Consider the following 13,377-nt stretch of genomic DNA (forward strand, 5'->3'; position numbering starts at 1 on the left):
CCGCATGAGAGAGGTATTTAACAACACCACCCCACGCTCACTACACGACGCTGTTCTGTGCTTAACATTGCAAATGTCAGACTGTTTGTTCAAGGTCTTGGTTAGCTTTCCGATGATAACTAACTTGAAAGGGGCATGAAACACCACCCTAACGCCAGCTCACTGCCCATTCTTTTTCAGCAGGTGGTGAACTCTGTGACTGTAAACTCTGTGCCGTAATTTCTTAGAAGAACATCGCTTCCCATAGCAAGTTAGCAAGGTCCACTCAATCGGTCCTGCTTGAACAAGGTCAGCGATCCTGCTGTCTTGCTGACACAAGCGTTATGCGCCCACACGTTAGCGTCCCTTCTCAACAGCAGTGTGTGTATATCACAACATGGTGTATACACAGACCTGAGCAGAACGTATGCTAAAATGTCAAGCTAATTTTACCTACCTTATCCGGCCTTCAAGGTTTAACAAACGCCGATGGTTTTCCTCTGGTCTCATCTCGTGGACCATCAATGTATGGCGCCCGCAACGGCGCTGACAGCAATCCCCATCAAGCTTTCTGAGATGTTTAGTGGAACGCCAAACCTTGCTATAGCTTCGGGCAACACTGCATTTTTTTATGGCTGGCATGCGCGTACGCTACGTTGTATTGTAACTACAATGTATATATAAAAACAGGAACAGCTCAACACAGGACGAGCGAGTAAACAGGACAGAGCGCCTAACATCTTTTATTCTAAAGATGAACCAACCAGCCACTTTGAACACACTGCTAATGTATATATATATTTAGTGCGTTATCATTTGCTGGAAAGCAGCAAATTGTGTTCTACACTTACTTCTTTCGTCTAAAACCAGTGTTAAAAGTATATCAGTAGACAGCGTTTAACCACGAGACTCATAGCATTGTCTTAGGCAACGTGAACGTTTCTCCTCTGATTTATTATTTCATTATTTCTCTTCCCGTCCAGCTAACACCATTTGGAAGTTGGAAGGCGGCGTCACATTTGTCGACAAGATTCCACGCAGCAATAGAGGAAAGCTTGTCAGGCGTCAGCTCGTCCAGTAGATTCTCGAGAAGCGAGGACAGGGATGCATCAACAGTCGGGAAGCTCAGCCGTAAGAGCTAACAGATTTCCCGGACCACGCTATCCTGCACGGCCCAAACCACATCTCGCACTGGAGGTGTGCATTTGTATCGTAAAATTGTATTGTTATTAACGCGAAAGCATTATGTGCCCCATGAAGTGGAAAATCCGGCATACGTTTTTATAATCCGATGGAAACAAAGCCCACGAGACCAAGCGACGACGTAACGTTCCCAGCGCTGGACCTGGCGCCGCTCGGACTGCAAAATTGCACGGTGAACAGCCATGGCGTGAGACTTGGACCCTTATTAAAATTTGATTAAGGTGGAGTAAAGTGAATTGAGGTAGAATAAAGTCAATTATAGTGCATGAATGTGACGTTATAATTTAAGGACATCCCTTTTACAAGTCATCATACTTTCGCATTCAAATCACGTAAGGATACTTAAGTCACAGTCACTAATTAATAAAGTGCATCTTGAATGGCACGTTCAGGTATTCCATGCGATTCCTTGGTCATGGCTCCTAACGAGCTGATGCAATACGTGAATGGCCATAAATCTCGTAGACACCGTGACAACGTAAACCTGAGAAAGTGAGCTTTCTTTTTTGTGTTCGTTATGAAAGGCACGTTCCCCCTTGCATAAATTACGATGTAGCAGGCACTCTGTTCTGTACGAGGTGTTTCAGCGAACAACTTCAAAAATTTTAAAAGGTTGCCTATGACCGAAGGCACAATTCTAGTTCATGAGCTGGTCTACTTGAAGAGGCGGACATTACTTGCACAAAACATTGAAGTGTATAATAAAAAAATTATTAAAAATTCACCAATAACGTTTTTAACGAATTACCTACCTTATGGCCCACATTGCAATTAACAAATTCTAGCCGTGTTGTTAACGAGGTTGGTCCACTTGGAACAATTTCTCAGGATGACACTAGTTTCGAAGTATTATTTCCCGAACTTTGCTGAGAAATGCATTGGCGTTCTAGTTACTTTTGTGCTTCAATGCACAAAACGGCGTTTCGTTAAGGAACTAGCCGTGGATACGCCTTGCGAACTCCACGGCTAGAATTTCTCAATTGCAATATGCGTCATCATTAGTTAAAGTTAATTCGAGAATTTGTGGTAACTAGCCGATTATGCAATTCAATTCTTTGTGCGTGTAATCTTCCCATCCCCGCAGCTGCAGCTGGCCGGGAAAATCTTCTCGGTCGGTACCTTTGCAGGCCATTCGTAACAGCTCCTCTATGGCCCGGAAAATCTCGACTGGTCAGGGATGATAACTGCTGGGCAGGAAGAGAATGGCTGGTGGCAAGGGGGGGGGGGGGACGCCTTGGCTTGCAGCGACCAGCTTCGAAATGAAGACACCGCCCCAAAACATCCAAGAAGGACAGGCAACTGCAAAGCGAACCCCACAGCACGACTCTGCGCCGAAGTGACGTATCTTGGATCTCAGATTAGACCCCCTAGTCGTCAAAGAAAACATAAGTGCACAAACAACAAATGCGACATTTCGCGACGCCAATTTTTGAAGCAATTTCGTGCGGACAAATTGAGCAATCATGGATAGAGTCCTCCTAAATGAGAGGGGATCTTCTTGGCTTAACAAAATTAACAATAAGAACCCCAAAATTTAGGCGGGATCCTTAAACGCAGAATTCAAATTAGCCTGCTCAAACCGTCCGCACTGCTGTGCAACTTTCCTTTCTTATATCGTCCCTACAAAGCGAGTCGCCGCAGCAAGTGGGGAAGGGTTCCAAGGTCGCTTCTGGGAAGTTCGCCACCCCCGCAGTTGCAGCTGGCTGGAAAAATTTTGTAGGTCGGTACCCCTGCAGGCCGTTAGTAACACTCCATGCATCTGTTCAACCAATGTGATGCACTGAGACATTTTCACGTTGCACGGCGCTGCTAAAGGAATATAAAAAAGTAGTTCAATTCAGTTCATTTCTTTCTTATACAAGAATGAGGACCAAAAGCTAAACGCCATGTGGTCGGAGGGAGGCTCTTGCTCTTGAACGAGTTCGGCATACATGTACATTTCATAGTTCATACAGGTATGTTTACATTCACTGCGCGCGCGCTTTGTGAGAAATCCCCACCCATGCACTGCGTACAGATGGTTAACCAGCAAAGCTGAAACGTGCGGCCCCGGTTTTTATCACTGCGTTAATCCCCACCGTTCATTCAACGATAGCTTGGTAGGTTGACGCTCCTCGGTGCTCGGTGCGCACCTCGCTGCCCGAGGTGCAGCAGAGGCACGGCATACATGAGCTCGTTCCCGGTTTTGCTCGCGGCACTGCTAATAGAAAGCCGCCTGCTCCTCAGGAATACGCATGATGCGTGGCCTATCCATTTCGTAGCCGGCGAGAAACTGCTGCGCGCGTGATCTGCTGGGACGGAGGGCAACGACATCACGGCTGGCGCAACTAATTCAACACCACCTAGATAGCACAAGGCCAGTTCACTCCAATCCATGAGGTCATGTTACCTGGCCTGACTGCCATAGAACCTAATGGGGATGCTCCAGAGTAGGCAGCAGTGATTTCGACGTCACTGCTTTTATCACGCCAGCCTTGTCAATGGAAATTTCGGGAGAGGTAGCTTGGCGTCATGGAACGGAGTAAACATGCCTTGTCCTGACTAGGTGGTATTCGATAATCGCGCGCCTCTCCTTCTCTCTTATTTTTTCGTGCATACGCATGGGGTTGCTCCGGGGAAGTTTTCGGCGCACAGGCGACCCACAGACGGATGGAGGGACGGACGGATGAATCGGCCAGCTATATACAGCTTCGCTGTAAACTTTTCGCTGATGGCATGGTCTCAAACCTTTGCTCGTGCGTATGAGTTCCTGTGAACTTGTGCTCCTGGATGCTAGTGTTACACAAAAATACATTGCCTGGTCAGCAATTCTAAAAAAAAATTCAGTGCTTTATTGTACGGAAACTCAGGCCTTTAAAACCGACCGCAGGTCCGAAGGACTACAATAACGCCGGCGTTTGCGTTATTCTTGCGTCCGAGTTTGCACACCTGCCTTTGCGAACCACGAACACCAACCAACTTGCTCAACATGCAGTCTTTCCAGGCTGCAATTATGTACATGCTTTTGAGTGGGCACCCATCCCGACGCACTGTCTCGTTTTTTGTTATCCCTCTGCTGTTGCCTCAAAACCATTATGGCGGATCGATAAAGACTCGGGTGGAATTATTGCAAAACGCCTATTATTGGCTGCATAGCAGTTGAAATATTCAGTGAAGATCCCAAGGAATTAAAGATAACCTGAAGTACTCACAGGCTCTCAGAGAAAGAATTTCCGGAATCGAAGAATTGAATTTAAATGCTATTTCTAAAATATTTGCCCTTCATAGTGAAGCGGTGATAGAATAAGAAAAATAAATAAATCACCTCACGTATTTGACAACGTGTGTGTGGGTGTGTGCTGCGTGCGTGCGTGCGTGCGTGTGCGTGTGTGTGTGTGCTGCGTGCGTGCGTGCGTGCGTGCGTGTGTGTGTGTGTGCGCGCGTGCGTGCGTGCGTGTGTGTGTGTGTGTGTGTAGCACACGCTCCCATTTCCTCCCGCGTACTCGCGTCGCGTTGGTTGAGCTGGCGTAGACAAGGGAGAGAGACACTACGCGTCCTCCCTTTCTCCTTCGCTCTTGTGATGCGCGTACCCCTCTCCCCGACGCGGTTTGCGGGAAAGGAAAACATATCCGGTGGGCGAGGAGTACTTCCCCTCGCAAAAAGGTAAAAAGGCATAAAAGCGCGTCACCGGGGGAGACTCTCTCTCTCTTGGGACGCCGGACACCTGCACCGTCTGGACGAAATCACCTGCCGCAACCCGTGAGTGACCTCGGTTGCCTGACCCACCCCGAGAGGACGTCCCTCTGCGAGTGTGTTCTCGGTAGCCGGAAGCAATAAACGTTTTTACAGTTGACGGCGCTTGTTGCCTTATTCGTTCGAACCCGACGTAGCCGCGATTCCCGCGTTACGGGTTGGGAGTACCACGAAGCGACTGCGTGGGGCTAGATCCGGAGCTCGTCTTCAGCCCTAACCGCACGCAGAGTGGAGCCCCCACAGTGTGTGTGTTGCGGGGGGGGGGGGGAGGCACAATATCTGTCTTTACATTGACAAAAAGAAGTGGTAATCAACTCCAAGGACTGAAAGAACTGCTTAGCTAAGACTATGACACTACTCTCTGCGCTGCATTTCTTATCATACGACAGGGATAACCTTGGTCTGTTTTGTTTTCTTGTCCATCAACACAAACGCGCAGATGCGTTACGCTCGTACTCGTGTACACTAATGGTAACCACGCATTCTAAGCTCAACACACGTCCAAAGATGACCTCCCCACCCAAGAGCTGCATCGATCCGGTCGAACACCCGCTCGACACCCGAAGGAACTTCGCGAGTACATGGTTCAGCATCTCAAGCGCCACGCAGGCCCAAAGCTGGTAAGAAAACTAATGACCAACGCGTACATGTGGAACAGCATGTTGCTCAAATATACTTCAGTAGTACTTTTCACAATGTTGACTGAGCCAAGGAATTCTTTGGAACAACACAGAACGCCTCCAAGTTGACATACGCAACTGTACGTTTGTGAGCAATGAAATTCTAACAGGTTAGACCTTATGGAACGCGTTAATTTGTCTTCGCTATCACCATTGAGTGGCATTTCGCCGCGATTTTGTCATCTAGGCTATGGCTGAATCTTGCATCATATTCGGCGACTGGACAATTAGCCACGCGAAGTCTCACTCGCGTGCTTTAACTTTTGAATGTTGGTCTGTACTTTTTATCATTCCGCTGACGTTTCAGTTCTCCATGATAGAGCCATGATATGGGTATGTACGCGGTGTTTGGGTCTGTAACAATTCCGTATCGCAAAAACCAGCATGACGCTGGGGCGCACTGGTTTGTGCTGCACAGGCGCTGGTTCCCGCTGCAGTTCGCTAGTTCGCACTGAAAACTGCTCTGGTTGTGTTTGTGCCGCACTGGTTCCAGTACGCAAGGACGAGCGCTGCTGAATATTAAATGCTTTATACAATTTCATCGCTTGATACTACTCTCTTGTCCTAAATAACGTTATATACCGCAGCTTCGCTTGCCAACCACCTTCGCAGCGGGCATTGGACCCCAATTTTTTTCGAGTTGGAGTCGGAAACCAGCTGTTACATCTAGATGCGTCGTTTGTCGCAAGCATTTTCTATGGACACAGGTGTGCTCTGTATAGAGCATGATGACGCGCCGAGCTACATAGCAGTTGCTACATACCAGGCTCTGCACCGCTTGCAAGGCGCGCGCACTTATGGGCCTCGCTCCGCTTTCACACATGATATCGCGATTCTGCAAATTGCAGTCACAAGGCCTTTGCGTCAGCGCTGATCTGAGCAGGATCGCTGGCTTTATACATGATGGGGATGCCGCGCCCTTCGTTTTTCCGAATTTCAGTCAGAAACCAGCTGTTATATCTAGGTGTTTATGTCTAGTTGTTTTTACGAGCACACGTGTGATCTGTACGAGGCATGACGGCGTGCTGAGCTACATAGCAGTTGCTCCATAGCAAGCGCTGCAGCGTTTTCTCTGTGCCAGTTGCAGTTTCTACTGCTTCGCGAGTATTGTTCCACAAGCGTAGAAAAAGAACTTGCCCTCGTGAGTATTTTTTAGCCTTCTCAAACAAAACCTATGCATGTAATAGTACAAAGTGCCCTATTAGCATTGTTTCTCTTTATTTTTTGCTATTTTATTGACAGGCTCTAGTGTGAGTCCCACTTTTATTTATTTTATCAGGGGGGGGGGGAGAGGAGGGTCGGAGTTAACACTTACCCTTATTTTGACTTTTTTGTTATTATTATTATTATAGAAGTCATTGTCGACACTTCCCAGCAACTGCACCCATCGTCGCATCATGATCGCATATCGTGGGACCGCAAATTACGTGCAGTCCTTTTTCTGGTAGTCCGGTCTACAGTGATAAAGTTCAATTCTAAATAACTGATCGAAATGTTTATTTATTTACTTATTTATTTATATACTCTTGGCATTTTTCAAGGTGCTAGAGAGCAAGGATTACAAGAACAAAAGCAACAAACTAATCAGGAATAAAAGCTGAGGTATATACTGGGTGCTTAGGTACCAACTGTGTGCACGTGTCTGACCTGAACTCCTGTCTTCTTTGCATACTTCATTAACCCTCTGCACGTGAAGGGTAGTAAATTGTAGGACTTCTATCTAGCCTTCCTGCCTTTCTTTCTTTTTTTTCTTTCTTTCTTTCCCTCATTGAGTACCTCCAGAATAACTACTAAACAGAACATTACGTGATGCATCAGTAGATAAAATTACCCTCTTCTAAGCATTGTTGGCTAAGAAATCACAGAAATAGCAGTGACTTGCAGAAATAATTTTCGCGCGAAGGTGGTTTCGCTCTAGTGACATCGCAGGAAGGAATAGTTGAGAAAGCGCGTCTGTACATAAGGTATATCGCAAAACGTTTATAATTTGGTAGTGACTACAGTGACGGGGCCCGGCACTTTTACATCTGCACTACGGTGACGGGGCCCGGTACATTAACATCTACACTACGGTGACGGGGCCCGTCGCTTTAACAACAGCACTGCAGCGACGGGGTGGTCACGATGTCGGTATTGGGAGCGATTACGGAGTCGCCATCTGTTGGAAGCGCCTCACATGCGTCGGCGCTAAATAAACATACTACGCGGCAGCCCTCCTGAACAATTGTGCAAGTACTCTCGAAATGGCAGTATTTTACCTTTAAAATAATAATGTTGGACAAACAGAAAGCACAGAATGGTTTACAGACGCTATCTGCCTACTACGTACAGTAAGGTGGGACACTGCGCGCGGTCGCCGCGTTCGATTCCCCCGAACCGTTTTGCGTGAAACGTAAGCAATCGCCGAGAAAACTATGTGAAGTATGTTCTTATGGTGGGATGGCTGTTTGTGTAACTAAATGTAGCATAACAGTCAATGCAGGGATCGCGCGGGTTCACGGTGACCGACTTCGCGTCTGCATGCATGTCCTCGCACGACGTTTCGCTTTCGCTCCGAGCACGTTTTCGCACCGTGCCTGAGCTTTATGCCGCAGCATATGCGCATTTGACAGTACGCAAGCAACCATTGTTGCATGGACACTATCGGAGCTGTTCAAAAATAATTTCGTTATAGCTAGGGTATTCGACGCCTACGGCGAATTGTGATGTTCCGTCGCGATGATTCAGTCTTAATTTTCTTTTTCTTTTCTTCTAAAGTATTGGAAGCTTCAATATCATTATTTCTCAAATTTGATCGAACTGCATGTTTATCGGTTCTCTAAGCGACCCACTGATTCTTTTTCTTAATTCAGTAGAATATTCATTGTCTGGCGTTACACAAGCAGGAACATGTGCCGTGCCTTTTTTATGTGTTTTTTATCATTCCCCTTCCATTACAGTGAACCTTCTTTCTTTATTATAATCATCATAGGTGTTACAGTGCATACGCAAAAGATTGTTGGACCCAATAACCGCAAGCTAGTGGTTGGGTCCGGATGTGAAATATAATGGGGACAGTACTGCAATAAAATATCGCGGTCCGTGAAGTGCTCGGCATCCCCATAGACGCCAGCACCACGAAGCTCATGCAGCTGGGGGTCAACAACACCTTCCATGAGGTTGAGTCACAGAAATTAGTCCAGGTTGTCAGGCTCGCTTCCTCGCCTGCGGGGAGGCGGATCCTGGAGGCGCTGGACTTTAACCCGTCAGGGAAAGGCGGTGCGCACTCGACGCGCGGTCGCGGGAGGCCGTCACGGTCTCGCTGTTCCCGCACAACGTGCACCCGCAACGCAATGTAGGCAGACGCCGGGCCCGGGCGGCCGCACTTCTCGGATCCGTCGCCGACGATCCACGATCGTTCGCGTTCGTCGACGTCGCCCAATACGGTTCGTCCGACCGGTTCGCAGCGGCCGTTGTGGATCACAGGGGCAACCTAACGCCGCGTCCGTGCGGAGGTCCATTCTGCCCTTTAGAACACATGCTCTGGCGGTGTCCCTCGTTACGGGACCACGATCATCACACCACGGAAGAGTGAGAGGAGGCGGTCAGGTACGGCCTGCCCGCCCCAACGTGGGAGCGGCTCGCGGCGGCCCCTCCCTCATAAGAGAGTTTCGGAGTCGCTCCTTAGGACCTTAATAAGGTTCACTGCCTGCCGTGAAGTGCTCGAAGTTGTTTGCATAGAATGCTGTTTGAAAGAAGTGCGGCCATTGACGTCGCTACAGTGTTGACGTTAAAGTGGAGACGGGCCCCGTCACTGCAGGGCAGATGTTAAAGCGCCGGGCCCCGTCACTGTAGTACAGATGTTAAAGTGCCGGGCCCCGTCACTGTAGTACAGATGTTAAAGTGCCGGGCCCCGTCACTGTAGTCACTGCCTTATAATTTATATACGCAGTTCATATAAGTTCGAACACCGGGTGTATTGGCTAACAAGGTTGCAATAACCAACTTAATCAGGCGTGCGCAGCAGGAAGGAAACCAACTAAGTATTGTTCGCTTTCGGGCAACTCCAAGTATTTTTACAGCGAAGCTTTTTATGGTTACTTCCCCCAGGATCGTGTCCGTGTGTCGATACAAAACTCAACACTTCCGCTTCGGCGTCCGCGAAAGACGCCATCCGCGTTTTCCTCTCCAGATTCTCGCGAATGCGTTGTAGCTCTCAATGTAGCCTTGTCAAAAATTATACGGAAATTGGTCGCTAATACAACTCTGTCATTACGCCGAGTTTCATTTACTTGTAATTAATAGTTAGTTCACAGTGGAGTTGTAAACCTTACATAATTTCCGTGCACTGTCAATGCGTGGCCGTCTAAGGAGGGAGTATGGTCACAGAAAACGGTTGTAACTATTGTTTTATCGAAACTGTCCCGAAATAAATTGTATAGCGATTAGCCTCTAGGGCGATTCTACTATTACACCTACTTTCGTGAACTTTTCATTATTACGTAGTTCACAGTGAAGTTGTAATATTGTGAAATTCCCGTCTGCCATGCGGCGGTACTTGCACAACTGACTTCATAAAAAAAAAAATCATTCCGCAGTCAAAATGTGTATTCTTTGTTTGTGTCCTTCAATAATAATAATAATAATAATAATAATAATAATAATAATAATAATAATAATAATAATAATAATAATAATAATAATAATAATAATAATAATACCTATATATGCATACATTCGTCGATTCAGGTAAAAAACACACTAGCTTCGCTGCTCGTCCTTCACAGAGTGGAAGTGCTGATATTTTCTGTTTTTTACTTTGCCCTTGCGTCATTGTTTAAAAATGTAATTAGCTGACCATACTCGCGGACAACTTCTTTTCGCTATGAAACGAAAGCTACGAGGCCGGAGCTTCTCCACATGACTGTATTCGTACGCCATGTAGTCCGGGGGCGCTCGGCACCGGTTTCGGTTTTGCCAACCTCGCACAACTTCTCTAGTCAGGGCAGATGCAATAACTCGGCGTGAATCAGTGTTTATTCACATACGATATGTACCAAGCTCTGAACAGCCAGCATCGCAGCCTGCGTCAGAGCAGCCGTATGGCGACGCGCCACCGCCGCTGCCGTTGGTAGTGCCGGCGTAGCAGTCAGCTCGCTCACTCGTTTGTACGTGCCGATGGTTGCGACTTCCAGATACGCTCGCTTGGTTTCCGCGCAGGCGCTGCAAAAACTTTTTTGTACGCTTCAACAGCCTTTAGTTGCTAAAGTTAGTCAACAGCCTCTCAGGGGAGTTGATTGGTGGGACAGCAAGCGACGAACACTCACCAGTAGACGTACACGGGCGTCATTTTGCGTCTGATTTATGTGCAAAACGTGCGACGGCCTCGGGTGTGGAAAAACTCGCAAGAGCAAAGTAAAAGTGCAGTAAAATAACAATATTTGACTGGTGAACGTTACGTATTGTTTCATATTAGGTGCTGTAGAAAAACAAGTATTGTTTCCTTTTTCCCACGTAAGAAAACGTGAGCAATACTGCGGGACTACTTTCAGCAGCGGTGAAAGAGACGCCTTTAGTTTTTGTAGCCTTCGCTTCATAGCCAAGAAAAGTTGTCCGCGAGTATAAATTATTGATTCAAAAGCAATACCTTCAATTAAGAAGTAGTCGAGTATATTGAGAAATCTCTAAATTATTTCTTTCCATGATGATTAAATTCAAGTTCATTAAATTCTGGGGTTTTACGTGCCAAAAGCGCGATAATGAGGAATGCCGTAGTGGGGGTCTCCAGAAGTTTGACCACCTGGGGATCTTTAACGTGCCCCCAATGCACCGGACACGGACGTCTTCCATGAAGATGACTGTGAGTGAGTGAGTGAGTGAGTGAGTGAGTGAGTGAGTGAGTGAGTGAGTGAGTGAGTGAGTGAGTGAGTGAGTGAGTGAGTGAGTGAGTGAGTGAGTGAGTGAGTGAGTGAGTGAGTGAGTGAGTGAGTGAGTGAGTGAGTGAGTGAGTGAGTGAGTGAGTGAGTGAGTGAGTGAGTGAGTGAGTGAGTGAGTGAGTGAGTGAGTGAGTGAGTGAGTGAGTGAGTGAGTGAGTGAGTGAGTGAGTGAGTGAGTGAGTGAGTGAGTGAGTGAGTGAGTGAGTGAGTGAGTGAGTGAGTGAGTGAGTGAGTGAGTGAGTGAGTGAGTGAGTGAGTGAGTGAGTGAGTGAGTGAGTGAGTGAGTGAGTGAGTGAGTGAGTGAGTGAGTGAGTGAGTGAGTGAGTGAGTGAGTGAACTTGCTGTAAATTTTTCTCAGCTCAATAGAAAGTGCGAGAGACGTGAAAAAGTACCACGTGGCCAAGCACTTGGTGAGCCAGGACATCATTTGCTACAAACATGCTTCGAACGAGCGAGCAATGCTTCATGCAGACATGGTGCACGAAGTACTGCCTTCAGAGTGGTCTCCCCTTTTCAGGAAACTGTAGGCTTTCCTTGCGTCCACGGCCCTCACGGCAGCGGAATCGAATCCCGGCCACGGCGGCCGCATATTGATGGGCAAGAAATGCCAAAACGCCCGTGTACTTCGATTTAGGCCCTCAGTAAAGAACCCCAGGTGGTCCAAATTATTACGGAGTCCCCCACTACGGCGTGCCTCATAATCAGACCATGGTTTTGGCTAGTAAAATCCCATGTTTTATTTTCCTACACTTCTTGCACTCCTTCGTTTATAAGTGCGAAACCGGAGTAACGCTGTGCGGGAATACGACATTTCGCCTGCGAGGTACCCAAATACAAGCTATCGCATCTTGAAACCGAGCACAAATGTATCTAGTGCCTTTAGCGCCCAACTCTAGCTTATAATTTTCGAACGTGCCAACCTTCCATCTTTACAATGACAACACCGACATGACTGAATGACTTACACTTGGTGCTGGGCCGGTCGAAGTTTTATACAAGCATGTGGGGTTCGCCCACTGGAAACCCAATTGAAAGCGGTGCAATCATGGTGCGCAACAGCGCCGTAGTGTCACTCTTTTCAGCGTATAGAAGTGAACGCAGCACAAACGTTAACACAGACGCAATTTCATTGAAAACAGTTTCAATGATTGCGCAAAAAAAGAGTTCGTTAATGTGTTTGGGAACACGCTCGCAACATTTCAACTGCCGTTTTGAATTCTCCAATTTTACGTGCAAAGACGGCGATTTGATGATGAGGCATGCCGTAGTGGAGGACTCCAGTATATTTTCACTACCAGGGGATATGTAACGTGCCCCCAAAACAAGGGACACGGGTATTGTTGCATTTCGCCCCCCACCAAGATGCGGCCGCCATGGCCGGAATTTGATCCCGCAATCTCGTACTTTTCAGCGCAACACTGCAGACGCTAATCCAGCACGCCGGATTAGTAAACAGCTAGCAAATAAAACTTATTATGCCATCGAACAAACATATACACCTTTGCGTAACGAAAATATCCTATAGTTAGCCAAATATTCGCACTGGAAATATAGATTGAATTGCCTAGAACGATAGCGAATATTATACCGACGGTCACATCCACCCATTTCGTATTCTTTAAACATTTATTAAATTGCGTGAACTAGCCAGTATACCGTGAACCCATGATATGTGCCTATCAATTCTACTGGATTTCCATAAACCAATTTCACGAAGAGTTTCACTACGCCACTACTGCCGCCAAACATGCTAACAGGAGTAGTCCTTGGCGGGCTGAATAGCAACTAAGGTATGACTCGTGTTGTGCTTGCACCATGAAAAATCTGCTTAGTCGTCCAGATCAAAACGCAGAGAGGTTACAGTAAAG

General features: G+C 47.2%; 2 protein-coding genes across 2 annotated transcripts in view; one reads left to right on the forward strand and one right to left on the reverse strand.

Moving 5' to 3' along the window:
• LOC139059255 (uncharacterized) overlaps positions 1-1,678 on the forward strand; it is a 52,734-nt gene extending 51,056 nt beyond the window's left edge. The window contains exon 11 of the mRNA XM_070537420.1: positions 963-1,678. Within this exon, the coding sequence (XP_070393521.1) occupies positions 963-1,060 (98 nt within the window). The 3' untranslated portion in view covers positions 1,061-1,678. The remainder of the gene's footprint in view (positions 1-962) is intronic.
• LOC139059256 (uncharacterized) overlaps positions 1-13,377 on the reverse strand; it is a 284,919-nt gene that overhangs the window by 148,755 nt on the left and 122,787 nt on the right. The window lies entirely within an intron of this gene.

This window comes from Dermacentor albipictus, chromosome 4, assembly GCF_038994185.2.
Source record: "Dermacentor albipictus isolate Rhodes 1998 colony chromosome 4, USDA_Dalb.pri_finalv2, whole genome shotgun sequence".
In the NCBI taxonomy this organism is placed as follows: Eukaryota; Metazoa; Arthropoda; class Arachnida; order Ixodida; family Ixodidae; genus Dermacentor; species Dermacentor albipictus.